The sequence below is a fragment of the Rhinichthys klamathensis genome, unplaced genomic scaffold, assembly GCF_029890125.1.
Source record: "Rhinichthys klamathensis goyatoka isolate OS25496 unplaced genomic scaffold, OSU_Roscu_1.1 h1tg000325l_1, whole genome shotgun sequence".
NCBI classification, from domain to species: domain Eukaryota; kingdom Metazoa; phylum Chordata; class Actinopteri; order Cypriniformes; family Leuciscidae; genus Rhinichthys; species Rhinichthys klamathensis.
This window is the reverse complement of record NW_026606840.1, coordinates 4,244,281-4,271,000: the sequence shown is the minus strand read 5'-3', so window position 1 is coordinate 4,271,000 and position 26,720 is coordinate 4,244,281. Positions and strand designations below refer to the sequence as shown.

Below are 26,720 nucleotides of genomic sequence, written 5' to 3'. Positions count from 1 at the left end.
GTGTTTGGAAGGCAGCAAAGAAGCTCAATATGTTTTGGAACAGAGCTAAAGTGTCTTTACAGTAGGGTTGTCAAAGTACCGGTACTTCGGTACCAAGTTGATATTAAACGTAACGTACCAGTCTTTCTGTTGTACTGGCAGTATCGAGAACCGTGACAATCGGACTGATTCTGAAACTGCAATATCAAATAGATCCGTGCATTAAGTCTTAAAGTGTAAGTGCAATAGACCTGCCACTTATTCTGTTACCTGTAATGTGTTTATTTGTTTTTCATTTTATCACTAACTTTTCATTAGATTTTTTAATGCAATGTTTACAATTTGATGGCTACATGCTAATGTTTTAATGTATTATTTACTTATTAATTATTAATAGCATTAAATATAATCTAATTTCATTTATTTATTAAATATATTTAATTTTCAAATAGTAAAAAAAAAAGGTTTTTGCTATGGTACCGAAAAATGGTACAGAGAACCGTGAAATTTGACTGATATTGGTACCGACTACTGAAATATTGGTACCATGTCGTCAACCCCATTTTACAGAAAAGCAATATACAGTAGATTTGAACAGCTTTCACATATGCTAATTACACTGTTTAAAGTTTGAATCAGCATGCACCAACAACTCAGGAAAAGACCAAAGGGCTAAGAAGGTCTCCGGGTTATGTTAGTTATTGTTGCTATGTGGCACAGACGCCACATCGCACTTACAGTAAATATAGATCAAACAGACTTAAAATAATATACAATTTTGCTGTGCCAAATGGAAACAAATGTGAGTTCTGGGAGTGAAGCAGGGAAGGTAGAGGCTTAGAGACGGCTTGGTTTAAGGACACTGAGGCTTGGGGTCAATAATCTCCTAAGTTTATGAGGCTCTGTGGAGCATTAGGCTATATGGGCGTGACATGATGACAAATACAGATGAGCCGAGACATCTAGGACAAGAGGAAGTCGAAGGCTAGCCATTAGGTGGCTTGTAATGTTCACCAGCCAGAAACAGTGCTTGTGAATTAATAACTCTTAGCACTTATTAATTCAGAGTCATTAATGCTTAATGTGTCGTTTTTGTTTCTCAGAAGCATTGAGAAATGTTGGTGAAAAAATGGATGCGTCTAAAAATACGCCCTTTTAATTACGTCAACTGAACTATTTTGCCCACACACAATGTAACCATATAGTGAAGGTGGCCACTAATTCCATTTTAAATGATTTGGTAGGAGACAGAGATGAACGGTTAGCATGTCCATGGGATTACTAAATTTATCCCTGGTTGCAAATTTATTCAACAGGCTCTAATGGCTTTGGCTCGCCCACTTTAAATTACTCGCATTTATTTCCATTCATGAGCTCCATACGTCTGCGATTAAACCCTACAGAGGTTTCAAACAGAACTTAATGTAGGATATCAACATCTACAGCGCTCTGTACATCGCCCCTCAACTGGAACTATTCAAACATCTGTGGGATGATGAGGGTCTATTTGCAGTGTTTATCAAGAACCTCTGCTTGTACAGGGCGGAGGCATTTGGAGCTGAAGTACTGGAGACCTGTCAAGAGAGGTTTATGTCCTGAATCCTTCCTGAGAAAACAGGTCTACACCAGTGTCAGCTAAAATGGACGTCTGTGTATTTTACTTAAACCTCTTCTGGCCAGAGAATCAAAAGATGAAAAAAAAAAAAAAAAAACATTGCTTTCTAAGCTACATGAGGTATCTTTTGACTTTCTGGTATATGCAATACGCCACATTAAAAGAAAATGTTTTACTTGAGTTCTACATAAATGCCTCAGCTAAGCTTCCCTTATATCCACAAAGTGAAGAAAGAGGTTTCACAGAGCAAGACAAAACGGTTGAAAGGAATTTCTTATTGTTTTGGGAAGACATGGGAATTTGGGATTAGTGATGTTGATTTATAAACCACTGACAAACTAAGATTGTGTTTGAAGAAAAATTATAGCCATTGTGTTGAATTATACTAACCATTTTGTTAGGAATTCAGATCTGTTGTCATAACCTGTACAGTAGTGTTTTCAATGGAACCACACAATTTCTGTACTATCAACAGAGACATCTGATGAAGTCCTTACTATATAGTGAAGTTCAAGTCTGAGACCACATTGACAATCTGGGATACAAAATGTGATTTAATCCTGGAATTAAAGATTGATTGAAAAAACTGACTACGTGAGTTCTTTGTATAAAGGGTCAAATTTACTTTACTAATACGAAGAAAATCAAAAACTTAAAGAATGATCTCAAAATGTCATTGGTACTCCAGAAACATCTGAGGCAGATGACACACATTTACATTACTTCTGATGACATGCAACAACAATCACTTAAAAATAAATAAATAGACTGCACCAGAATGGACGGAGCAGTGCATTAATGAGATGGCTTACCTATGTCTGAAATCTTTATTTCTTAGGATAGCAGAGGAAGAAAGAACAAGCAAAAGAGATAAGGAAGGGGAGAGAGTGTAAAACAGCAGAAGCACATAAATCTTGTTAAGAAAGAGAAAAAAACAGGTGTGTATATATTAATCACATAGACAGGAAATAACGCAGCGAGATGGGCTGTTAACTGTACTTTGTCTGGTTTCTTAAACAGAGTTGGATGTGTGAATATTCCACCTGGGAACTGAAGAACAGTATGAGCTCACAGCACATGCTGAGGTTAACTGGCCCATAATAGCAAATTGATTGTGTCCCAGACAATGAAAAGCAATTCCTTAAACATTGCCTTTAGCCGCACAGAAGCCACGCTGTGAATATGTCACACAGAGGACCACCATTTCATTTTCTACATCCATGTGTTTAAGTGCTTTAATGAAGGAATTTAATTTACAGGAGCAGCAGACACACAAAGATGATACTGAAACCTGTTAAGTGCTGGGCCATTTATAGAGAACTCGTATGAGTGCACATATGAGACATTTTTTGTGTGGGTATCAAGTTGGGGGCAGATGGAATGAAAAGAAGATGATAAGATAAGGTTAAAAATACAGTAAGTGTCAATGACAGAAAGACACAGGCATGGAAAACATGAGATGGAAAACGAGAGGCGGCTAAAAGGACGAGACAGATGATTTAAGGGGAAAGAGAAAGGAATAAGAGATAAGGAAAGAAAGGAGATAAGAGGTAGCGGTCATGTATCACCGCAATGGCTAAATGAGGTGCTGCAGGAGAGCAGAGAGTGACATGGAGGGCCCTCTAGGCCCCGCCGAGTGTGAGGGAAGAATTTATGATCGTTTCAGCGAGAGTCTATAAAAGACCCGAGACACGGCTCTGATTTCATATAGAGGAACCCTGAGAGCACTTTAAAAGAATATCTACGCGTCTCTGTGTGGATGTGTGAGCCCACTCTAGATCTAAGGAAAGGAAATGACAGGTCTTGAGGTTTGAAAGAAGAGGGCACATGTGTTCACCTCATGGTTGTAATGTATCAGTTCTGCACCTCTGCACTTCATGGTGTTTTGATTACTCACACACTGTGATCACAGTCAGGAGAGAATACAGTTTGAATTTTTGAGATAGTTTAGATTATCAAATTAATATAGGCATGCTGCACTCATATATGTTAAAATTAAACCATTTTTTTAAATGGACACTGAACAATCAAAACCAATCTTTCTATTACAGAGTGGCACATTTGACAGTGCTTTTTGGTGATACTTTCCTGTTAAAGGGAAAATCTGTCATCGTTTACTAACCCTCATGTCACTCCAAAAATGTAGGCCTTTTTTATCTTCTGAGGAACACAAAAGGAGTTCTTTTTTTCCAGGCTGTTCTTTTCTATACAATGAAAGTGACTGGAGACTGGGGCTGTTGAGTTTCTGACAGCCCAGGTAATCATTCACTTTGATTGACTGGAGAAGAGCATCCAGGACAAATAACTCATTTAGGGTTCCACAAAAGAAAAGAAAAAAACACATGCAATTTGTCACTTCTTTAATGATTACACAATTTGTTTAGCTTAAATGAACATTTTATTCTAAAAAAATGCATTTTTATGATATTTAGAGGACCAGCAGTGGTGTTGTAACTTTTGGCTAAACTGCTGTAAAAGAATTGAATGATGAGATTTGAGTTTTTGAATGTCAACTGAAACTGAAATGAAACTCAACCACAATAAATTTTGGTGGCAAATAAATACCCTATAATCAACAAAATACAACTACATTTCAATAGAAAATAAACATACGTGTTGAAATGATAATCTTTACTGCCATAGTAAAAATCTCAGTGATTACTCTCTTTGAAGAAACAAAAAACTTAGTGTAGTTGGTTTGGCAGAAAAACTCTGAGAGATAAACACTGTTATTTCTCTGAGCTCAGTAAATAAACAGGCACACACACACACACACACACACAGCCTTTGATGTGGGCTGTACGAGCTCAATAGAAGGCTTGTGTTGGATCATAAAAAAGCGAGGTATGGGAATATGTATTTCTTCATGGGGGGGGGGGGGGGGGGGCACCGGTAATGAGTCACCCTCTACAGATGAGAACTCCGTCACTGTCAGCACGTTCTTTTCAGACCACATGAGCCTTTTACTGGGCTGAGTGCCCCATTTTACAGTCAAACAACATAAAGTATTCATATCATTAGCACAAAGGCTACATCAGACTGTCTTTTATACCTCTTTTAATTTCCTTTCATTCCTCTTTTACTAGCTTGCGTTTCTTACCTCAGCTCCATAACACTGGTAACGTTTCCTGAGGGAAATATGCGTCTGATGTAGTTGAAGTCACCGACAAACAGGCTGCCATCAGATCCACAGGCGAGGGCCACTGGAGCCAGCAGTTTGTTGCCATCAGCCTGACCATTACAGCTGGGGCAGGAGATACTGCGCCTGCGCCCATTTCCCATAATGGTGCTGATCACTGGAGGCTGCTGGGAGACGAAGATGTTCTCACCGTTGCCTTTGTACAGGATGCCTGCAGGACAAGAAGAGAGGGTGGTGTGGGTGAGCTACTCTACAGTATATCATAATATAGCTGATTTTGGAAAGATGGAGAAGCTAAATTAAAAATTCATATCATAATCTAATGAATATCCATAGCTGTGATTTTTATAACGTAACATTAATCCAGTACTCTAATCTGATTGGGTAAACAAGTTCACAGTTTGTATCACTCCGCCTGTCTGTGTTTGCAGCATTCCAGACAGCCAATATATATCTGTGTATATATAATATATAATATACACAGACATGTATATATAATATATATATATATACACAGACATCATAGTGTGTACACCTAACATTCCCCCCAGCAGCAACCAGAGGATATGCTTTGCTCACGGGCAGAAATGTCATAGTTCATGGAAAACCCCTTTCAGTTATCAGCCTGACTTTTTTACAACTAGACCACCCTAAAACAATCATAAAGTAATCAAAGCAAAAGACAAAAAATCTGTAAAAATGTCATTTGCTATACCCATTTAGTAAATGAGAAGAGAGTTTATCTATGCAATATCTCATTACTGCTACAATAACCCATAAATCCCATGCACATCAAGAGATCTGTGTAGTTTATTCAATATTCTACCTTTTTATCCATACCTTTGGCTAAATAGGATATTAAATTACTATTTTTTAAATAATTTTTATTATATCAATTAGGCAGAAATAAACTAGGAAACATATCAAACTAACATTACGAACAATTAGGAAAAAATAACTGCTGCTTATCTTACGTATTAGCATTTCTTAAACAGTAATTAATTTTTGCTTTTGAATATTTTATTCTCAGATAATTTGCACCTTAATGTAATGTTATCAAAGGGTGTTGAACCATTTTCAGACTGGTTCACAAAACTGTCTGCTTTATAGTAACGTAGCATTCTGATAATTCTACTGTTAATATATTCAGCAGCGAGAAAAGGGAAAATCTGGCAGCAGTTCAGAATCGATAAACAGCCCAAACACATGCTGCTAGAATGATTATATGGCACAGGCAACTTAAGAAAATCAATTAATCAAATCACATGATGAAATGACTGTTGGGTGCATCACAGTAAGTTATCTTTATATCTTTAATATGTCTTTTTGTTTTCGTTCCCTAGTATAAATTCAAAATGAAAAACTAATACTGACCTGATTCCCACTGTTAAAACTATTTCGCTGACTGTCACTAAACTGTGCGTGAACAAGTTATTATTCATTGCAACTAAAGTTTTTTTCCCAGTTTTTCAATCTGTGACTGCACCAATTCAATTCTGAACTTAGGTAATACACCGTGGTTAATCTTATAGCCACAGCCATTTTGAATTTGCCTGCTTGTAAGTTCAAGTATATTTGGGGGAATAGCATTTGTGTTTGTGATTCTCGCTGTATATCTGTGTGTGTGCATGTTAAACACAGTGTGGAAATGCCACAGGGTGCAAGTTTGGGCCGTGTGATGAGCTTGGTTGGCCCTAGGTTTGGATTTGATCCTCGATGTTATCCTTTAATATTCTCCCTCAGGATATATTTTAATGGTGCACTAATAGCAACACCCGATCGACCCTATATGCTAAACCCCACCACCGCTGGTCGTTTCCCGTTACCTTGTTCCTCAGACAGCAGCATAATTAGTACTTATTTTATGAGAGGCAGGAATTGTATACAAATACCAGATAACGTGTGAACAAAAATAACCAATGTTAGTAGCACTAAATTATAAAGATGCCCTAAAACTATCCTACAACTTTATAAGCACTGGGCAATTTGCAAATTTACCCCCCTATCCCCCCCAAAAAATTCTTACAAAATTTCTTGTCAACTTTTTGAGAAACATGGTGACTGAAGCCTGTTACAGGCAGAAGAGATCCAGCCTCTGGTTAGCAATACGTAGAACACGGGGGGTCTTTTATCAGACCCTAGAGAGGGGGAAAAAAGGTATGAAGAGTTTTTTGATCTTTCTTTAATGCTGGTTAGGATCAAGGGGGCACCAGGAGAGGAGGGTCAGCAGGAACCATCACTAAAGTGTGCATTTATAGATAGCAATATCATCATGTAATATGAAAGTGAATTGCAAATGTTGGAGGAGAAAAGACAAGCATCAGCACCTACGTGCTCACCGGTACATTCACATTTTGTATATGAGCATATCTGCTTGTTGACATCTAACTTACCACTAATAGGTTCTAATAAAAATACTTCAAATAGTGAAGTCTGTACCATCATCATATTTTAAAGATTACAATTTGATACGAGTAAGCAAGCCTTTGAAATTTTAATAAATGTGCAGCTATTGTCAATAAGGAATTTATAAGATATTGAATATCTACCTGCTTTCATGGTGGAAAAAAACCCATTCAATTTTAACCACTAGTTTTTGAAATGTAAAGTGTGTTGAAAGAGCATGTTGCTTCAGCATGTTTTCTCCATTCTTTTGAGTAGGTCAATACTACATAAATGTAATACAGCACTACAGTAATACAGTTTATTAAGCAAACAGAAACAAGGGAATCCTTAAATACTAGATGCACTACCCCACACGAAACTCAAACTATCTGGCCTGACACTTATGAAAGCCCAGAAATAAGGAATATGTGATTTTAAATGTTAAAAGGAAAAAGTAAATATTCTATACTCCCAGAGTAGGGTTGCCACCTTTGATTTGTGAAAAACCGGGACACTTTGAGGGGGAGGGGTCAACCAGGGGCGTTTCCAGCTTTGAAGGACATCAAAAAAGAGAACAATCCCGGGAAAACCGGGACGGGTGGCAACCCTATCCCAGAGTCAGGTAGAGTTTATATTTACATTTATATTCTTAGAAGAAGCACACACATCACATTTAATGGCAAGAACCAGCAAAGAGAGCTGCAGAGGATACATGACACCTGCTAAGCCAGGCCTCACAATTTCATACAGAATGCTGAATTTAATGGGGTTGCTGGCTCTCGGTTCCCATAGAGAAAGCAAACAAGACCGAGAGAGAGAGAAAGGAGATGGAGGGCATCAGGGAAAGACAAGCGATTCGTAGACGGAGCAGAAATAACATGTGCCACCACAAACCGCTGTCATCCACTGTGAGTGCTCAAATTAGAGTCCACCACAAGTCTCCTGTCAACTGTGAACTCCACTAACTTCCTACTGCCTTCTCAGCACAACCCCTCCCACACAGAGAGGGAGAAATTGTGTTCCCAAAAGTAGCTGCGACACTGTCTACATCCGAACCGTCATAGAACCTCAAAAGTGTCCGTTTTGGAGTGCGCTACATCGATAGCAACTTGCTTGCCACACAAATAGCACTATGCACAGGAGAGACTTGACTCAATTGATTCCATTACAGTTTGAATCATGAACTCACACAAATACTGGGTAAAATTATTCATTTTAATTACACTGAAAAATGATCATCAATACTTTTCAGTAATGAATTAAATATATGTTTATTTATAATTAATATTTCCCTCACCTCGTCCACCACCTTGGGAGAGTCTGTGGTGCCTTAAAATGCTGCCTCTGTAGTAAGCACACTGTTTTGGAACAGAGAAAAAGTGTGTGTCCAAAAACTTGGAGAATGTGAGCATCTGTTCATTCTTCGCAAATGCGTGTGTGTGTTAAAGATAAGACTGGACAGAACCAGAGATGTTCGAGAGAGAGGAAGTGTTCTTACGCATGTCGAGTCAAAGTGTGCAGGTGAACTCAAAGTGTCCAAGTCAATATAATGTTTTCTAAAAGTGCCCTTGCGATCACAGTTAGCTGCTTATTGGGAGTTGCTTTGAAAACGGCGGGGTGTTCGAGACTGGGGTGGGGGGGTCTTCAAAGCTGCACTTCAAAGGATGACTTCATGCTGTGCTCGCTAAATTATTCACATCGGGCAACGTGCTGGAATTCTGCATCTAGCTCCTCTGTGCGCTAATTATGAGTGAGATCAATGACGCCATCTTAAGCCCCCTCTCGGGTGTGCTTGGGCACCGGTCCATACAGCAGCCGCATCGCGGTCTAAACGTCCCCATAAATCTCAATATACCTCCTCCTCTGATCAACCACCCACCATCGATTAAGCCATTGACCGAGGGATTGGCCGGAAGAGTGAGAGGGATGGAGGTTCGTAGATGGAGGGCTAAACTACATTTAGGCTACTCTGTAGCGATCCTCCGCTAACAAAGACAAATTGGACAAAGGAGGCTCGTTGGCCCTGGGAGAGACCCACGACCTTGACTTCAAACCGAGCTTCTCTGAGGGAGGTCGCTCCATATACACACACAGACACGTGTATACAAAAAAACACATTTTCAATGGCTAATCGGAGCCATGCCCATGAGTCGCTCCTTCACGCAAATTACTCGTGGTTGCATTACAGTAATGAAACCCACACCGCACCAGTTTGATCTGCCGAACAAGGGCTTGTGAATAATAGTGCAAGCGGATATACATACACCCACACGCACAACAATGAATGTCTTCAATTACACATACAGTACACAAGTTACACGGCCTCAAATTGAGAACGGCTCACAATGTTGGGCGTACTGGACTATTTATTCAGGCATGTGGAGAGACAGCCCTCATCTCATAATGATTGTGTGTACATGTTCCTTTGATATGCGTGATGTGTGTTTATATATAAATCCGACAGAGGGGGACAGGTCATGAGTGGAAAGCAGTGATTTGCCAATAAAAGGCTGAATTGGAGTTTATAGCTGCTGTGTTTATGCTGGGTCAGAAACTGGATGAGATTACAGAGCTAGAGCTGTAGTCTACTCAATTTTCTTCCATTTACGCCTCACAAACCATCCGTCACTGCCTCCTTTTCTTTCTCTCAGCGTACCATTTCATGTCTCGCTTCTACTCCACTTCTTTTGTCTCAACAACTCTCCTTCAATCTCTCTGTCTTCAGACAATGCTTAGTTTTTTCCCCTCTCTTTTGTAAGAATCTGGTAACACTGCAAATATATGTGAGATATATTTAAACAAGAAATGGAAGCTTTAGCGTTAAGTTCTGCCGGGAAGACTCAATTGCAACGTCACTTATTACCTTCTCATCTATCCAATCGTGTCTAATACTTGCGGTATAAAAGACCAGTACTTACACATGTCTGAGTTCGCAGATGCTGACGCTTTCATTCATGCTCTCGTTTAGTCGCCAGCCAACATGTTTCAGGACACGCATATTGTTCTATTATTGAGTTCCGACGATGGATATGTCCCGCCGTATCTCCTGCTACACGTCGAGGTTCCCGCGATCAGTGCCGCATCTCCCCGTATGCACAGTGGTCTTCGGAGAGTTTTTGATCAGCCAAGGCCTCTCATGAGAAGTTCTGCTCTCTAGGCCTAAAACACCCTGGGTAACCAATCAGTTTCCATTTTCACGTCATCAAACGCCTCAACAGCGTCAGCTCAGTCAGGATAATCCGGCAGGAAGAGAACTATGTCATTCTCATCAACTTGTCCAGCAAAAGAACCTTGCTGTCTGCACGGGTGCATTATCCCGCAGATCACGATCCAGCGACATGAATCAACAACTCTGCAAATCACGAGAGGCGATCTTCTCTCACTGGTTCAAGTTCAAGCTCCACTTCCAAGGCTTTCAAGTCGGTTTTTCAAGTTTGGTAGGCGCTTCCACCAGCCACTGTTAATATGTCCCCTCTATCATGATTAAACTTCATCCAGGTAAGTATTTCTCTGTTGCTTCCTACACCAGCGGCAGAGTTCAAATTGGTGTCCACGGTGACGTGGCGTACGTGTTCATAATTACTAACGTTACTGATCTGCAGACTGCAATGGGGCCGGTTAGCTCGCCTTAAAGGGGAAATGTTCATAGCAAGTGTAAGCAAGTTTCGCGTCACCGCCACAGTACAGTGATCTAATAATATCAGCGCTGTCAAAACACCCGCAATGTTGGAACTGCACTATGTATTATTTTTACAATGGAGATGAACGTTCCTGTAAACTGTGCAATTGTAGAACAAATATATATATATATATATATATATCAGCGTTGTCGATACCACGCTCTCATGGGCAGTTTGCAAATACCCACTAACAACTGAGTAACTGATTAAAAAAAAAAAAAAAAAAAAAAAACCTGAGCTAAAGAGTGCAAGTTGTTCATTTGGCTGTTATGCATTCGGTAATGGATATATCTACAATGGCAGTTAATTACATACTTACATAAGTGTTGTAATTTCACAAACAACTATTTTCAACATATTTAGGCCTACTTTAAATCATATTATAAGTCCCTTAATGAAAATTAGATCTACAATATTGGAAATGTGTACAATTGCTGTAATATTTAACCTTTCCTGGTGACTACTTAATCCACTGATATGTGTGATAGAAATATTTTATGTGATGGGTATTTCCACATTAATGTACAGACAAATGCAGACTAAGGATGCTCCTGTCAAAGGCCACATATCCTTAGCAAAAACTGCTAACTCAGTAGAACTAACAGTCATATTAGTTTTACCAAGTCAAACCAATCAACAGAACTAATCAGTGAAGGAGGCTCGAGTGGCATTGTGTTTGCTCAACTGTTTGATTTACTTGCTCATGTATCTTCTATTCAAGAGTCTCAACTGTGTTGTGGCCAGCGATCTCCCAGCCATGAATGGGGCTATGTCTGCAAGAGCAACTTGGGAGCCATGTCAGGCATATGCTGCGCATCTGAGAAAAGGATTCTACGCTTTAAAAAAAAAAAAAAAAAAAAAAAAAAAAAACAGATCAAGTATCATTTAGGTAATGATAGTAGCTTCTTGACAGGACGCCGTCACCTTACTTCAGGTAAGTACCGTATTAAGAAGTCAGATTTAGCCGGTTAAAAAAAAAAAAAAAAAAAAAAAAAACACACTAGACAAAGGGTGCATGTCCAATCTCAGATTCGGATATCTAGGTCAGTAAAGGCTAGATGAATCTTCTAAGCTCACTCAAGGTTCGTCCGCTCTTCACAAAATCATCCTATAGCGATCGTTAGCGTCCTTAGGGATTAAGTCGCAAAATATATTATATCGTTGTGCTACAAAGCATAGTTGTCATCAAGGCAGATCTTATTGTTAGGCGATCATGCCATTTCTGAGACGTTAATTTGGCTATCAATCGTCTTCAATTTCATAATTAAGGTTGCGCTTATTCCTTCCAATGCAAAGCCATAGCTACGCGCTTTCACTCTTCGTTACAGGCTTTCAGACGGCTTTTGGCCTTCAGCAACCCGGATCCATCACCCTGCCCTCCTCTAACAGAGTTTGTTAAATTAGTAATGTTTGCTTTTCTTTCAGATTCCTGTTTTCACATCCTGATCACGGCCGATTGTTCCTTCCTCGTCTACAATTACGAATCGTAATTTAATATTTCTTCCATCCATAGTTTGCTCGCAGGCATTCAAATTCACGCAAGTATTAATACTAATTATCCAAGTCTGTTCACCGTTCCTTCTCTTTGTTTGCTACTTAAGGCATAGCCAAGACCTGTAGTAAACCTCCGATAAACGCCTGCCAATCACATTGTATAAAAAAAAAAAAAAAAAAAGTTTATAATTGTGCCCTTTTTCGCAGGATATGTGGTGGGTCTCCGGTGTGTATGCGGGTTTGGCTCGGAATGCCCCACAGATAATTTTGAATAGCATGTTGGAATGGTCATTTCGAGGTGATTAAGCATATCATTTTGTCTATCCCTTTGGATGTGGCAGGGCTGCTACTCCCGGCACAGGGGTCGGAGTTTCAACAGCTCGTTTGCAGCTTCAATTACCTCTCACCAACAATTTAACTTTTCACTTTGTTCCACCAGAATCATTCAAGATGGAGCGACTCAAGAAGTGTCAACATATAGACAACATTCCGAATGGTCGTTGATGAATTATGTAGCTCATCGTAGCTATCTCTAGTCACTAATTAGTTTATTCTGTCTCGATATTCTTTAAATCATGTTCTGTGGGCAGGATTCATGTAAATTTAGGTTGTGATGCACTAACCAGGAGGAATTTCATTAGCTCCTCTCAGCGCTGTTGTAGTCTTTAAAAAGCTATTCTTAAATTAATTTCTCCCATTGTTTGAACTTGACTGTTGTAACCTTGAAGATGTTGGTTATGCTTATACGGCAACATTTCACACTAAGTAAGTTAGAAAAGCAAAATCCATCCAACCCCCTTTTTATTACTTCCTGTCCGCATGGTCTCTTTTCTATTGGTATTCAGATTGGAGCTGTCTGTTACAGCGTCATGGCTCATGCATCCAGGGGATTCACTCCAGGAGCTAAATACTCCGATTTCCCCATGGTCTTTTTCTGATTTGCGTTTCTCACCTAATTTCTTTACTCTCTTTCTTAAGAACTCTAAGAATGACTCTCAAGGCTCTGTTTCACATTATCAATTTATTAATTAGTAATAAATTCTGTCCCTTCTCATCTATGATTAATTTCTTAAATTCCCCTCCAATTATCCTAACTAACGGAGCACTTCTTTCTAAGCTAGTTCAGGACTCATCAGTTCTGTCCTCAAAAGCTGCAGTCTATCTCCCTCCCAGTATACTGGTTATTCCTTCAGGATCGGGGCAGCCACTACAGCAGCTGATCATGGCATTTCTACTTCAGCTATTAAGATCCTGGGCAGATGGTCTTCCTCTGCATTAGTCTATATAAGACCCGATTCAAAATCATCCTCGAAGCTCAGCAAGCTCTTCACTAAAACTGTTCAGGTAAATAACCTTTGCAACTACTGGTGGTGGTGCCATGATATTCCATTCTCACAATTGGTCTTAAATTCTGCTTGCATTTACAAATGGTCAATGAGTCATGTCTATATGTGGCCAAGTGGCCTTGTCTTAATGTGGCCTTGTCTCTATGTGGCAGTAGTAGCCGTTGTGGTCTTGTTCCATGTGGTCTTTCTGGTCTTTAAAAAAAAAAAAAAAAAAAAAAAAAAAATCATGCAAGTGTATGATATACATGTTCAGTGTGGTCTACTGTGACCGTGTAGCCTAATGTGGCCTTGTCCCGTGGTCTTGTGGCCAGTTATGGCATGGTTCTGTGTGGCCTAGTGGCTGTGTCTCGTTGGCCTTGTATCCGTGTGGCATTAGCAGCCTTGTGGCCCAGCGGGCCTTGTCTCTGTGCGGGTCTCAAGGCCTTGTGGCATAATGTTGCCTTGTCCTATGTGTGGCCTACATGGTCTTGTGGCCCTTATGGCCTCGGTTCTGTGTGGCCTAGTGGCCGTTGTCCCTGTGTGACCTCGTCTCAGTGTGGGCTTACGATATTGCGGCCCTTGCGGCCTCATTCTATGTTCAGTGTGGTCTACTGTGACCGTGTAGCCTAATGTGGCCTTGTCCCGTGGTCTTGTGGCCAGTTATGGCATTGGTTCTATGTGGCCTAAGGCCTTGTCTATGAGTGGTTCTGTCTCTGTATGGCTTTAGCAGCCTTGTGGCCCAGCGGGCCTTGTCTCTGTGTGGGTCCAGAGGCCTTGTGGCACAAAGTTGCCTTGTCCTGTATGTAAAAAATGGCCAGTGGTCTGTGGCCCTTAGTGGCGCGGTTCAATGTGGCCTAGTGGCCGTTGTCTGTGTGGCTTGCTCTGTGTGGTCCATAGTGGCCTTGTGGCACAAGTTGCCTTGTCCTGTATGTAAAAAATGGCCAGTGGTCTGTGGCCTTTAGTGGCGCGGTTCAATGTGGCCAAGCGGCCGTTGTCTGTGTGGCCAAGCGGCCTTGAGGCATTGTTGCCTCGCTAAAAAATGGCCATGTGGTCTTGTGGTCCTTGCGGCCTGGTTTTGTGTGGCCTTGCGGCCTTGTCCAGTCTACCTCGTTCTATGTGCGGCATTAGAGGCCGTTGTGGCTCATTGCGGCCTTGTCTCTGTGGTCTAGCAAGGCCATGTGGCCGGGCGGCCTTGTGTCTGTGGTCTATCATGGCCGTGTGGTCCAATGTGGCCAGTTTGCGGTCTAAGGAGGCCTGCTCTGTGTACGGCCCTAGGCGGCCTGCTCTGTGTGGTCCAATGAGGCCTGGCCCAATGTGGCATTGTCTGTGTGGTCCATCGCGGCCTTGTCTCTGTGTGGTCCAATGAGGCCTGGCCAATGTGGCTCTGTTTTGTGTGGTCCATCGAGGCCTTGTCTCTGTGTGGTCCAATGAGGCCTGCTCTGTGTACGGCCCTAGGCGGCCTGCTCTGTGTGGTCCAATGAGGCCTGGCCCAATGTGGCATTGTCTGTGTGGTCCATCGCGGCCTTGTCTCTGTGTGGTCCAATGAGGCCTGGCCAATGTGGCTCTGTTTTGTGTGGTCCATCGAGGCCTTGTCTCTGTGTGGTCCAATGAGGCCTGGCCAATGTGGCTCTGTTTTGTGTGGTCCATCGAGGCCTTGACTCTGTGCGGTCTGTTACGGCTTGTCCCATATGGCCGGTTCTGTATGCCCAAGGTGGCCTTTTCTCTGTGGTCCTATAACAGCTTTGTTCCATGACCTGTCCCTATGTCCTAAGTTAGCTCGTTCTCAGCTAAGTCACTATTCCACAACACTTGCTTCCCTCCAACTCATTCTCAGGGAAACTGGTTCGATCAGACGTAAGTGCGTCTCAAAACATAAGTCGCCTGGATGAAAGCGTCAGCATGGATAAATGCTAATGTACATTTCAGCAGCAGAACATTAATGCATAAATGCTTTATTCACGTCTTCGCATAGTACCTTCAGGCTCACTATGAAGTCGTCTCTCACTAATTAGTTATTGGCTACGAGGCTTTCCACATTTCATGTTCATGCCATTTATTAACTCCCTTTTCTTTCTATTTTAGGCTCTACAGGATACACGACTGGTGGGTATACTTTTCTTTACCGTTCTTTGGGGGTGGGCTCCGTCCTGGTGGAATTATCTTCCACCTATTTTTGGGGGTCGGCTGCGCCCCTGCCTTCGTCTTCAGGCAGGAAATGCAGAGTCCGGACCCTCGGATTGCGAGCTATGGACGGGGCCTACGCCAAAGAACTTTATTGCTTGCTGGGCTATCAATAAATGTATTTATTGTTACAGTATTTATTCTCCCGAGTCTTTCTGGTAGAAATGGAAGCTTTAGCGTTAAGTTCTGCCGGGAAGACTCAATTGCAACGTCACTTATTACCTTCTCATCTATCCAATCGTGTCTAATACTTGCGGTATAAAAGACCAGTACTTACACATGTCTGAGTTCGCAGATGCTGACGCTTTCATTCACCTCCATCCTCCCCACCACCACCAGGATGGTCCCTTCCCCTCCATCCTCCCCACCACCACCAGGATGGTCCCTTCCTATACCTCACAGGGGGTCGGCTGCGCCCCTGCCTTCGTCTTCAGGCAGGAAATGCAGAGTCCGGACCCTCGGATTGCGAGCTATGGACGGGGCCTACGCCAAAGAACTTTATTGCTTGCTGGGCTATCAATAAATGTATTTATTGTTACAGTATTTATTCTCCCGAGTCTTTCTGGTAGAACTGTATTATACAGAAAACTTTGCTGCATTAAATAAAAAAGTCCTTTATGTATTGTTTTCTTTTGATTCCAGGCCTTTGGTATTTTGAAGCAATACATCATTTCTCAAAGGATTTTTTTTTATCTGCACAGTCATAGTCACTGTATCAGCTAATTTGGGAAAAAAAAAATTCTGTATGGAAAAGGGGCAATAAATCTTTGCAGAGCCATGTGAAGCGTGTGGGTGTGTGTGCAGAGAGAGTGCGATTAGTGGTCATCGAGTATTACCAAAATCAATTTAATTTAATCATTTCGCCTCTCCCTGTGTGTTCATTTCTCACATCTCTATGCCATTTTTTTTGTCATTAATATTTCATGGAGTAACTCCTTCCCGATTATTCAATTTGAATAATGGGAAAACAGTGTGTTTGGAGTGAGGACAAAACTAGTGAAAAGCAGGGGATGCTATATTTATTTATTTATTTTTGATCCAGAGTGACTGTACCATGCATGCGGCACTGCAGAAAAAACAAGGAGGAAATCTGCGAACATGCTCTTCCTCAATCAAACACTCTGTCTTTGAAGATTTCCTGACTGGAATAATTGCGGTCCCAAAGAGAGCTGTCTGAATCTCTCCCCCTGACCTCCTGCTGTTAGATGGAGGGAGGGGAGGTACAGTGGCTGAGCACTGACAGGGCCTGATAAGGGCAGATGAAAGGAATCGGAGGCTGAGATGGTGAGAGCGAGCGAGAGAGGATGCAGGTAAACCCCGTAGGCAGTGGTGGTCCACATCAGAGAGCGAGGCGTGCTTGGCTCATGCAGCCAGATTCAAAGTTGCATTACATGCCTGCACATGACTAAAGCTAAACTCAATGGGATTTAGAAAGGGCAGTAAAGTCTAGTGCAGCTGAATTTGCTGTGCTGGAGTGTGTGAGTGCTTTTGTGTGAGAGGTGCGAGGCAAACGTGGGTGCAGTGGCCTTCAGGTAAAAATTGAAAAAGAACGTAACGGAGTGAGAGGGATGGAAAGATGGAGTCAAAATGCGATAACGCCACTTTCGTGTGTATGCATGTGGACGAAGGTTAAAGTGGAACACGAACACACACACACACACACACACACACACCCTAGTGTTGTCAAAATTAGCCAGTTCAAATATTTAAGGCAGGATCCGTTTTTTTATATCCGCGTCATGTACCTCAGGTATTAAAGTGACAGCAGCATAATAAACCTGCTGCTGTCTGTCATTAATGTTAACCAAGGAACAAAAGACAAAGAGAAAATCACTCAAAGCTCTTGACTGAATAGCTTTTGTAGCTTTAATAAAGATCAATCTATATTCAATTTATAATTTATGCAGTGAAGACTACGTAGTGTTTGATTATTCAAATTCTGTATATTTACATGTTAGACCTTCCTGAAAATCTTAAAGCACTGTTTACAAGGTTACATGGGTCAAAAGCATTTTAGCAGGGCAGGTACAAATCTGAACTGTCCTTCCTGGGCCAGTAGAAAATAAACCTTAGCGTTGAGCCCTGATGCATTAAAGGGCACAGGTAAATATGACATTACAATGGGTTTATGTGAAAATTGTTTTAGGTTCACTTAAATTAAAAGTTGCTATATTTTTTTTTAAAACCTATTAAAAACGATGGCTTTCAATTATACTGTACTGTTCAATGGCTATAATTAATGGCAAAAATTGAGAAAATGCAATAGAGACAGTACTGTCAGTACTGGTATCATATTTTCATATATTTTCACACCATAAAAATATATGAAAAACTTTAATGTTAAGTCCGATCAATCACAGAAAAATGTGTGATTAATTAGATTTTTTGTGTGATTGTTGACAGCACTAAAGTGCACACATATATTATAGCAGCAGGTGGTAGAGAAAGTAAGGGGGCTCTTCATAAGCAAGGGGATTTTGTGATTGAGCTCTTAAAATGCCTGACTGAAACCAGCGCTAACTGTGGTATGTGGACAACCAAAGCTGAACACAGACCATGGGCCCCCCATAGCGAATGAAAGATTTTACTAAATATTTTTTTAATATTTTAATATTTTCAACTCAAATGTAAATATGCATATAATGTAGTTATTTTAATCAATTTAAATTGATATTTTGTAAGTAAATTAACTAATCAAATCAGTCTTCCCAATCTTATTTGCTAAGAAGTTGTCATGTGACGAATCGGAAATTTTGGTGGATAAAAGCCTATTGTATATACTGCTTGCTTGTAGTGTGGCGTCAATGGATATTCAGTTTTTTACAACAGCTGCAGAGAAATCTGGACCAAAACAAAAGTCAGATAAAGATGCCGATGTTGCATTTATGTCAGGAAGAGGACCATTTACATCCAAATGTTATTAAATTTACACAGAACAAAACTTAAACATAGATTTTGGAATATAAACTGTTTAATCTGCCATTTTCAGTAAGATTTACTAAATATTAAGTGTTTTGTGTGCATGCTATTGCGCGTTTAACTTTAATCATGCCCAACAAATATCTGTTTGCAGTGGTTAAGTAGTTCACTCCTTTATTTGCTTAATAAAAGCCTACTTTGAGATTCGGTTGACAAACACGTTTTTAGTGCATTATTTTCAACGTGTTTATTGCTAGCCCTGCAAGAATAGACGTAGCGCAAGCAATTGGAGTGCAATGTATCGTTCAAACCAGGTTTGTGAAAATAGTATTTTATCTACGTTTAACATTAGACCTATTAATCAGCATATTAAGACTATTATGTAATAAATAATGTTATAGTTGGGGAAATTATTTGTAGATGGCAAGGACAGACCATAACCATTGAAATTACTATTTAACTTTGTTTTCTTCTCCGATGAAAATTATGATTATTATAAACATAGTTTGATTGTTTTTAGTAGATTACTTATTTTAAGAAAAAAATATAAAAGTGGTCCAGACTTAAAGAGGAAAACCTTGACCCCCCCAAACAGTATATTTGATCAGATTCAGTCACATGGCCTTCTGCCATACATGGGTATCTAAATGTAAAAATAATATAGCCCGATAAAACATCTAATCTTACCTTTTAATATTCATATCAAATTGGGCTCAAATGATTATTATTATTATTATTATTTTTAATTCTCAGACACCACAGCTTTGGCTGGGAGGGCTCAATATCCTCATCTTTGATGACTATTTTGTTTTTGCATTTTTCTTTTACAAAGTACTAATTACTAAAAACGTAAAGAGATGCACTTACTGCCTCAGGTGCGACCGTTCTAATGATGGACAAAACACAAATCCCAGACAATCCCGCTGGTGAAAAAACTTGTAACTCCATTTGAGCTTGATTCTGGTGAAATGTTAATAATATAATGACAAATGCAAGTGTCTGATCATACATAAAGCCACAATACTAACTTTGACAACATGGTGCTTAGATATATTTTTTTAAAAATACAGCTTTTTTAAAATTGATTTCCTAAATAGTAGCGGTTCTACACTAACCTTACCAGTTAGTGTAGCGTTTCAAAACACATACCACGCTGGATATAACCTGCCACTTTTTAACGGTTGGTGACATATCCTGAGAAAAACTCCTGAAATCCAAAAGCTAATGCCAGCGCATTGCCATGGTGACTTACCAATAATGCATATAAATTTGCATAGGCTGCACTATTTGAATTCCTGATTGGATGACTGCCAAATTAAATGATTAAACGAACGATAAAATAATGTTATTAACCAGTTAGCGTCAATTTAGCGTTTCGGTTCAGAACGATTAAACTTGATTTAGTTTTCATTTGTGTTCCTGTTAAAATTTCCTTCATTTCTGGTTTTTGATTTTGTTTCTTGAACCGGTTCAGTTCCCTGCTCAGCACATAATGAGCTCCAAGAGACACTCATAATTTATCATTGTTTATGAGTCAACACCTATGTGAAATATAAAAGACAAATGGGACATCCTATAGTCTTGTGGATTTCATGGACAAGCAACGGCTATTGCAAGGGCACATCAAGCGAGCCATTTGGGACAGGGCCTTTGACTTACAAGTCTGTCCAACTGAGTGGCAATATAAAATCAGCCCTGGTCTAGATGCCAGTGCATATACTGTATAAATATTTATGTTATTCTGATTATTCAATCGCCGAATTGTGCGATCAAATACTTTTAGATAATGATCACTAAACCATATAACTGGCAAAGATTTCCTACACAGTGCAAGTGTAATGTTTTCGCTTCCTGTCGGGTCCTGATCAACCTGTCAGGGTTTATTTTGCGATAATGACCAGCTGACTGTAGATTAACTTAGTTGCTTTAGAAAAGACTGTGGATGTGAACATATGGAGAACGCTAAAATAGTGAGAGTGTGTGTTTTAGTTTGTGGCTGGGCGTTGTCTGGATGCAAGCATGCATGTGTTTTCCCCGTGAGACAGCATGAAAAGTGCGGTGACAGGGTGAGGTCACCAGAGACGGGAAGCTAATGCAAACAAACACTCCTACACTTAACCAAACCTCGGAGGACCATACTGTTGGTCGTATTACTCTGTTCCTTTCATTATAACTAGACAAGAATATAGACACACTGAAGGACTTTTAGGCCTAAAGCTTACAGCTAGGCAGATTTCAGATGGACACTTACAATAATAATACATTGTAGCTCCCTAGCTGCACACACTAAACGTTCAACATTTATGGATCTGGATAGCTACTATTAATTTCTATTAGGTCGTTGCAGCCATTTGGAGACTACTGACAGTAGTGGTCTCAAATGGCAGTGTGCTCTTCTGGAAGAGTGATGTGAGACAGATCCTCCTCATGCTAAACATTGCACAGGAAAATAGTGGGCAGCACTTTATTTTACAGTCCTGTTTTGCAAGTACATACTATGTACTTATTGTAGTAATGACACTAACTGTGTAATGACTAGCTAACTAATTAACCCTGAACCTACCCCTAAACCTAACCTTAACCCATGAAATTACTTTACATTACTCAGCATTTCCGTCTGTTAGTAAATTGAAAGCGCACGTACTGTAAAATAAAGTGCAACCAAAAAGTGTTTGCCTAAAATGCTATAATTACAATAATAATAATAATATTATTTGGTGTTATTTTTATTTTATTCATATATTATAACTTGTTAATGTTTTGAAATTAACGTTTATTAATACATTTCCAGTTTTCATTTACATTTAAAATTTTTAGTCATTTTGTTATTAGCTTTTGTCATTTGTTATTAAATATATGTTTTTAAATTCTATTTAAATGCTTTAATTTGATTTAATTTCAAAACTGAAGGGAAAAATGAAAGCATTTAAATATATATATATTTTTATTATATATACTACACATATTTTACACAGAGTTAAGGCAACATTTCTAATTTTCAGTTTCATTCAATATTTAATTTTCAGTTTTTCATATTTTTATTTTATTTCAGATTTATTTCAATTACATAAAACGATTTTTTTAATAGTTTTAGATAAAGTTAAAGGGGTCATAATGCCATTTTTGTACAAGCTAATATGATTCTTTAGGGTCTAAATTAAAAGTTTGTAATATACTTTAATTAAAAATTCTCATTAGTATTGTAAGAAAACACTTATTTTACCTGGTCAAAAACAGCTCTGTTTTCAGCACGCCGTTTCAGTGCATATGACTTTAAATGATCATGAGCTTCACTCACTCCGCCCCTCTGTTCTGTGCGTACACGTTTGTAACACAATAACCATAACGCATTGTTCATTATAAATGTGGGATTATGAATTATATGGAGAACGTCGTACATAGAAAACATGCAGTAATGTACCCTGAGTGTAAACCTTAGACGCATTCATCGTGAAGCGATTTGCAAAGATATAAATATTAATATAAAGTTTAATAAAACGTTACACTCACTTCAGTTGTTCTAGAGGTTCAGCAGGAACACGAATATCTGGTACCGATCCTTTATTCAGAAGGAGCAGCTGCTTAGCAAAACTAGCTTTATACTGACCCTCGTTTATAAAGCAGTCTGCTGAGAAATGATTCGCGCAAACATGAAAGCATTGACGTTGCTCGTGGGGAATATTCCCTTCGAAAACAAAACTCAGCCACTGCGTCTTCAGCGGTTCGGATTTAGGAACATTAAAATGACTGCTGTGTTCGTTATTACACCCAAGAACAGAACACCACAATCGCTTAGACGCCATTCTGCTCATAGACAGTGCTCCAGCATATCAACAATGACCGCGCCGGTCCGCGCAGACTATGATTGACAGCTGGCTCACGAGCGAGGGCGGGTCTGTGTTAAAATGCGCCTGTCAATCAACAATCGCGGGAGGGGCGTCCGACCGTGTGACGTCACACGGTCGAACGGCTCGATTTGAGGCAGGGGAAAACATATAAGGAGATTAAAACAAAAACACTGGATGGATTTTTATCATTATATGATGGTTGTGTACAGGCACTGCCAACACACATTTCAGTACAATCAACTTGAAAAAGTGCATGTACCATTATATGACCCCTTTAAAAAAAAAAACATTATTATTATGAGAAGATTAAGAAATCTCACTTTCTCTCTCTCTCTCTCTCTCTATCTCTCTCTCTCTCTCTCTCTCTCTCTCTCTCTCTCTCTCTCTCTCTCTCTCTCTCTCTCTCTCTCTCTCTCTCTCTCTCTCTCTCTCTCTCTCTCTCTCTCTCTCTCTCTCTCTCTCTCTCTCTCTCTCTCTCTCTCTCTCTCTCACACACACACACACTGGAAATCACTGACTATTCATATGGGGCTTGAAATGTGGAACTAAGAATCCACAATCATGAATCAATGACATCCATCAGAGTTTGAATAGACTGCAGCAGTGCATTCTGGGATGCCCTAGGTGGGGCAGACACCTTACTTACCAGGCAGTTAGATGCTGGGGATCAGGAGGTATAGGGGCTGCTGGGTAAAGGGGGGTCAGGGACGATGCAAGGGCAACAGGCATGGAGATGAAAGAGCGTTGGAATTTGTACGGACAGTTGGCTCTCGGCCAGTGATGTAAAGAGGGCTTAGTGTCAATCAAGATGCCATAAACAAAATAAGAGGGCCTGGGCAACTAGGGCTGACTATGCGGCCATCCTGTAGTTGGCTATTTTCTTTTTGCAAAAGAATGTTCAGCACTTCATTTACAAAGAAACAAAGCTGCATAAGAGTTAGAACTTTTAAATACACAAAGCAAAACATTAAAAAATACTTTGAATCAAAGTAAAAAATAAAATCACTGCAACAAAAGTTAAATCAAAGTTGAATGTTTTTAACAGAATGAAGAGAGCTGTGCCATTTCCCACCAGTCACTGCAAATTCATTTGTGTCAGTATCAGAAAATGTTATTGGCATCTCATCATGCCATATTGCCTGTGGGATGTGTTCTCCCACACAGACAGACAGGTCACATTATTCTGACATGTGATGAGTGCTTCATGACTGCACAAATCATTATTTATTTGTGTTGATTATTTTGTTTCAGTTAACTTCTCAACCTTTGTTTTCAGTTTTATTCTGTTATAGTTAGTTTACTTAAAAAAACTCTGTTATTTAATCAACAGTTTTTATCTTAGTTTTAGTTTATGATAATAACCCTGACAGACGAAATGAAGGAAAATGTCTTATGTTGATTTATAAATAATTGTATCTGTTAAACACATATCTATAATCTATACTACATTCACTCTCAGATTAAGATAAGCGGTCTAGTACAATTCCTCAATGCCCTCTGTGTTTCGCTCCAGAGAGTTAATTTCCACAATCATTACACTGCACTAGGCCTGTTCACATACCTCCATCAGAGGCCCACTTCACTGCCTAATTTATGGCCTGCCCTCATGGATTCACCAGCTCCTAGCTGTCCATCACTGTCTGCGGCCGTCCCAGTGAGGAACAGTTTTTTCTTCTCTCACTAAAGTCTGTTCTTTTTCTAGGTGTCAGATCTCACAGACTGCCGTATAAAGCATTGTGCTATATATACAGTATATATATTCAAGGACTTCTGAATCCATACCATAGAAACAGACCAAAAGGTGAGCCACTAGCTCCTCTACTGAAGCTGTGCAATAAACTACAAAAGTTGTATTGATCAAACATGTGCCATATTATATGTAAGACCTACAGTAGCGGGGAAGAGTTTTTGTGAATAACATATTTTGGTCTGTTCATCACTCTAACCAATAGTACGGCTTCAGAAGACAAGAAATGTAAATTGTATGAATTACTTTTATGCTTTTTTTGTAAAAAATAACACTGGTCCGAAATGACACGAAGGTGAGTAAAAGATGACAAGATGCTCAATTTGTGGTGAACTTCTTTAAGATATGACTTTTTTTATCATGTAGCCAAATGGTAGCCATTTCAGTTTCAGTAGGAGCCTAAAACAAACATTTAGCCCTGGAAAAGAGAGCTTGCTCGCCACTATCATTGCAGGGCTATGGAAACTAAGAACAGTTCATCATGTCCCCTTGAAAGGGCTCAAGGGTGGTGAATAAACAGGTTCAACCTTTAAGCAAGGTGCATGGGGACAACCTCTGCTGATCACCCTTTTAAAGCCAAGACGAGGGATGAGACTCCATAAGAATTCATCAAGGCAGTCTTTCCCCAATGACACGTGGCCATAAATGTTTGCTGCAGAGAGCACTCCAGACTGCTTCATCTAGGTGAAGGTCACTAACATGGAAATGTCAAATGTCTCTTCATTGGCATGCTTGAGACAATAAGAACGCTGTGCCGCTCTAGCTCCACTTCATCAACGCCATTTAAAAGCAATGACACTAATGAGCGCTCATTTACTCCTTATTAAAGGTTTTACACCTTATCTCATGTTAATAACTATTAACAGGCAGATAATGGACCTTATTTAGAAGAGGAAGGAGAGGTAAGGCAAGTATGTTTTAATTGATTTTTGTTTAAAATTGGGAGTGCGTGGGTAAACACATGATTTCAGCTGATTGCCAAGATCAATGAGCTGCGCATATTAAATCAGTGTAGGAGTGCGATTTTTGTGTTATTCACTGGAGAAGTCAAAGTTTAGAGGTGGGCTTACCATTCTGAACATCCAAAACGTGATGTTTGTCCAGCGTCCATCCTCCCATGTTTGAGGCGTCAAGTTCGTAACCTTGCAGGATGGCTGTTCTTTTCTCCCACAGGATCAGATCCAAACAGGACTCATACTCAAATCCCACAGACACTTCAGAGAGACAGAGAGAGATTGCTGTTGTTCATGCATGCAAATGTATTGTATAAACATCATATCAAATGCAGCCTTCTTGAGAACCAGTGCAAAGTAATCAATACAGACTAAGTCTAAACAACACATTAAGAGGCATGCAGATAAATCATTATATAAACATTGAGCTGATAAACCGCAGTCGTTGCCAGGCCTAATCAGATGTTCTACACAGTATCAATTGATCTTTACTGCAGCCAGCCTGAACACCGTAGTGTCTCTATCATAACTTTCGTAAATCTTATAACATATCTGCGCTTCACCAGGTGCAAATCATTTTAAATGTATAACTGTTTTCAGCCGATCATATTAAGAAAGCGACCTTATGTCCCCCAGAGAGAATCAATAAGCGCACTGCTATTCGTTGGGCAAAAAATTACCTGCTTAATGCAATTGGCAAACCAAAGCCTGATGAGAAGGTGAAAGCCAATCAATACTCGTGAGACCTAGCTAACCTATTTACAATTTTACACTGTTCACTTTGTAAAGGCAAAGTGCATTCCTGATTTAGTGAAAAAAACATGTCTTTTGTGGTTCAACATCTTTTACATTTTTTTTTCGTGAGGCGCTGAAAACCATGTCTAGTTTAGTCTGGCCTACTGCCTGCCACATCATCAGCTGAAAATAAACTGAAGCGCTGTCATCAGCAGCTGGCCGTCTTTCTCAATGCTTAAGTGAAAAACAAAGCCACAGATTCGCCTTGACCTTCCTCAGAACAGAACGAGTTATGTTGTTCTCTGTGGTTTTGTTGATGGGTAATCATACTACAAAATACAGTCAGCATAAAAAATGCCACAGTGAAAAAAAAAATCTTTTAGAGGAAAGAAAAAAAATGCTTCCTGTGCAATTGTTTGCCTTAATCATAACTGTTTTGTTTTACATTTACACTCCCGATTTGCATAGGTATATTTAAGGAGACATCCCATAATGCAACTGTCACAGTGGCATGGGCCATTAAGCACATCTACATTTTGCATGTAACAAATTCAGTCTTTCTACAGAGCGTAATTACATTATTGCTCTACTCTGTGAATCTAGAAGAACAGCATGTGATAGATACTGAGGTGGGTGTTTATCAGCTCAACTACACTAGCTGATTTCATAATTAATATTAGTAAAAACGTGAAACATGCTGTTAATTGGGAGGCATTTTTG

At 39.8% G+C, this 26,720-nt stretch overlaps 1 protein-coding gene across 14 annotated transcripts in view; it reads right to left on the bottom strand.

The window, feature by feature from the left end:
* Positions 1 to 26,720, bottom strand: part of tenm3 (teneurin transmembrane protein 3) — a 685,400-nt gene that overhangs the window by 15,186 nt on the left and 643,494 nt on the right. For 10 of the 14 annotated variants that reach the window (XM_056271755.1, XM_056271754.1, XM_056271759.1 and 7 more), the window contains 3 exons: positions 25,383 to 25,526; positions 4,695 to 4,944; positions 2,407 to 2,427 (listed from right to left, as the gene is read on the bottom strand). In XM_056271755.1, the coding sequence (XP_056127730.1) occupies positions 2,407 to 2,427; positions 4,695 to 4,944; positions 25,383 to 25,526 (415 nt within the window). The remainder of the gene's footprint in view (positions 1 to 2,406; positions 2,428 to 4,694; positions 4,945 to 25,382; positions 25,527 to 26,720) is intronic. The other 4 variants (XM_056271758.1, XM_056271761.1, XM_056271763.1 and 1 more) reach the window with 1 other exon arrangement.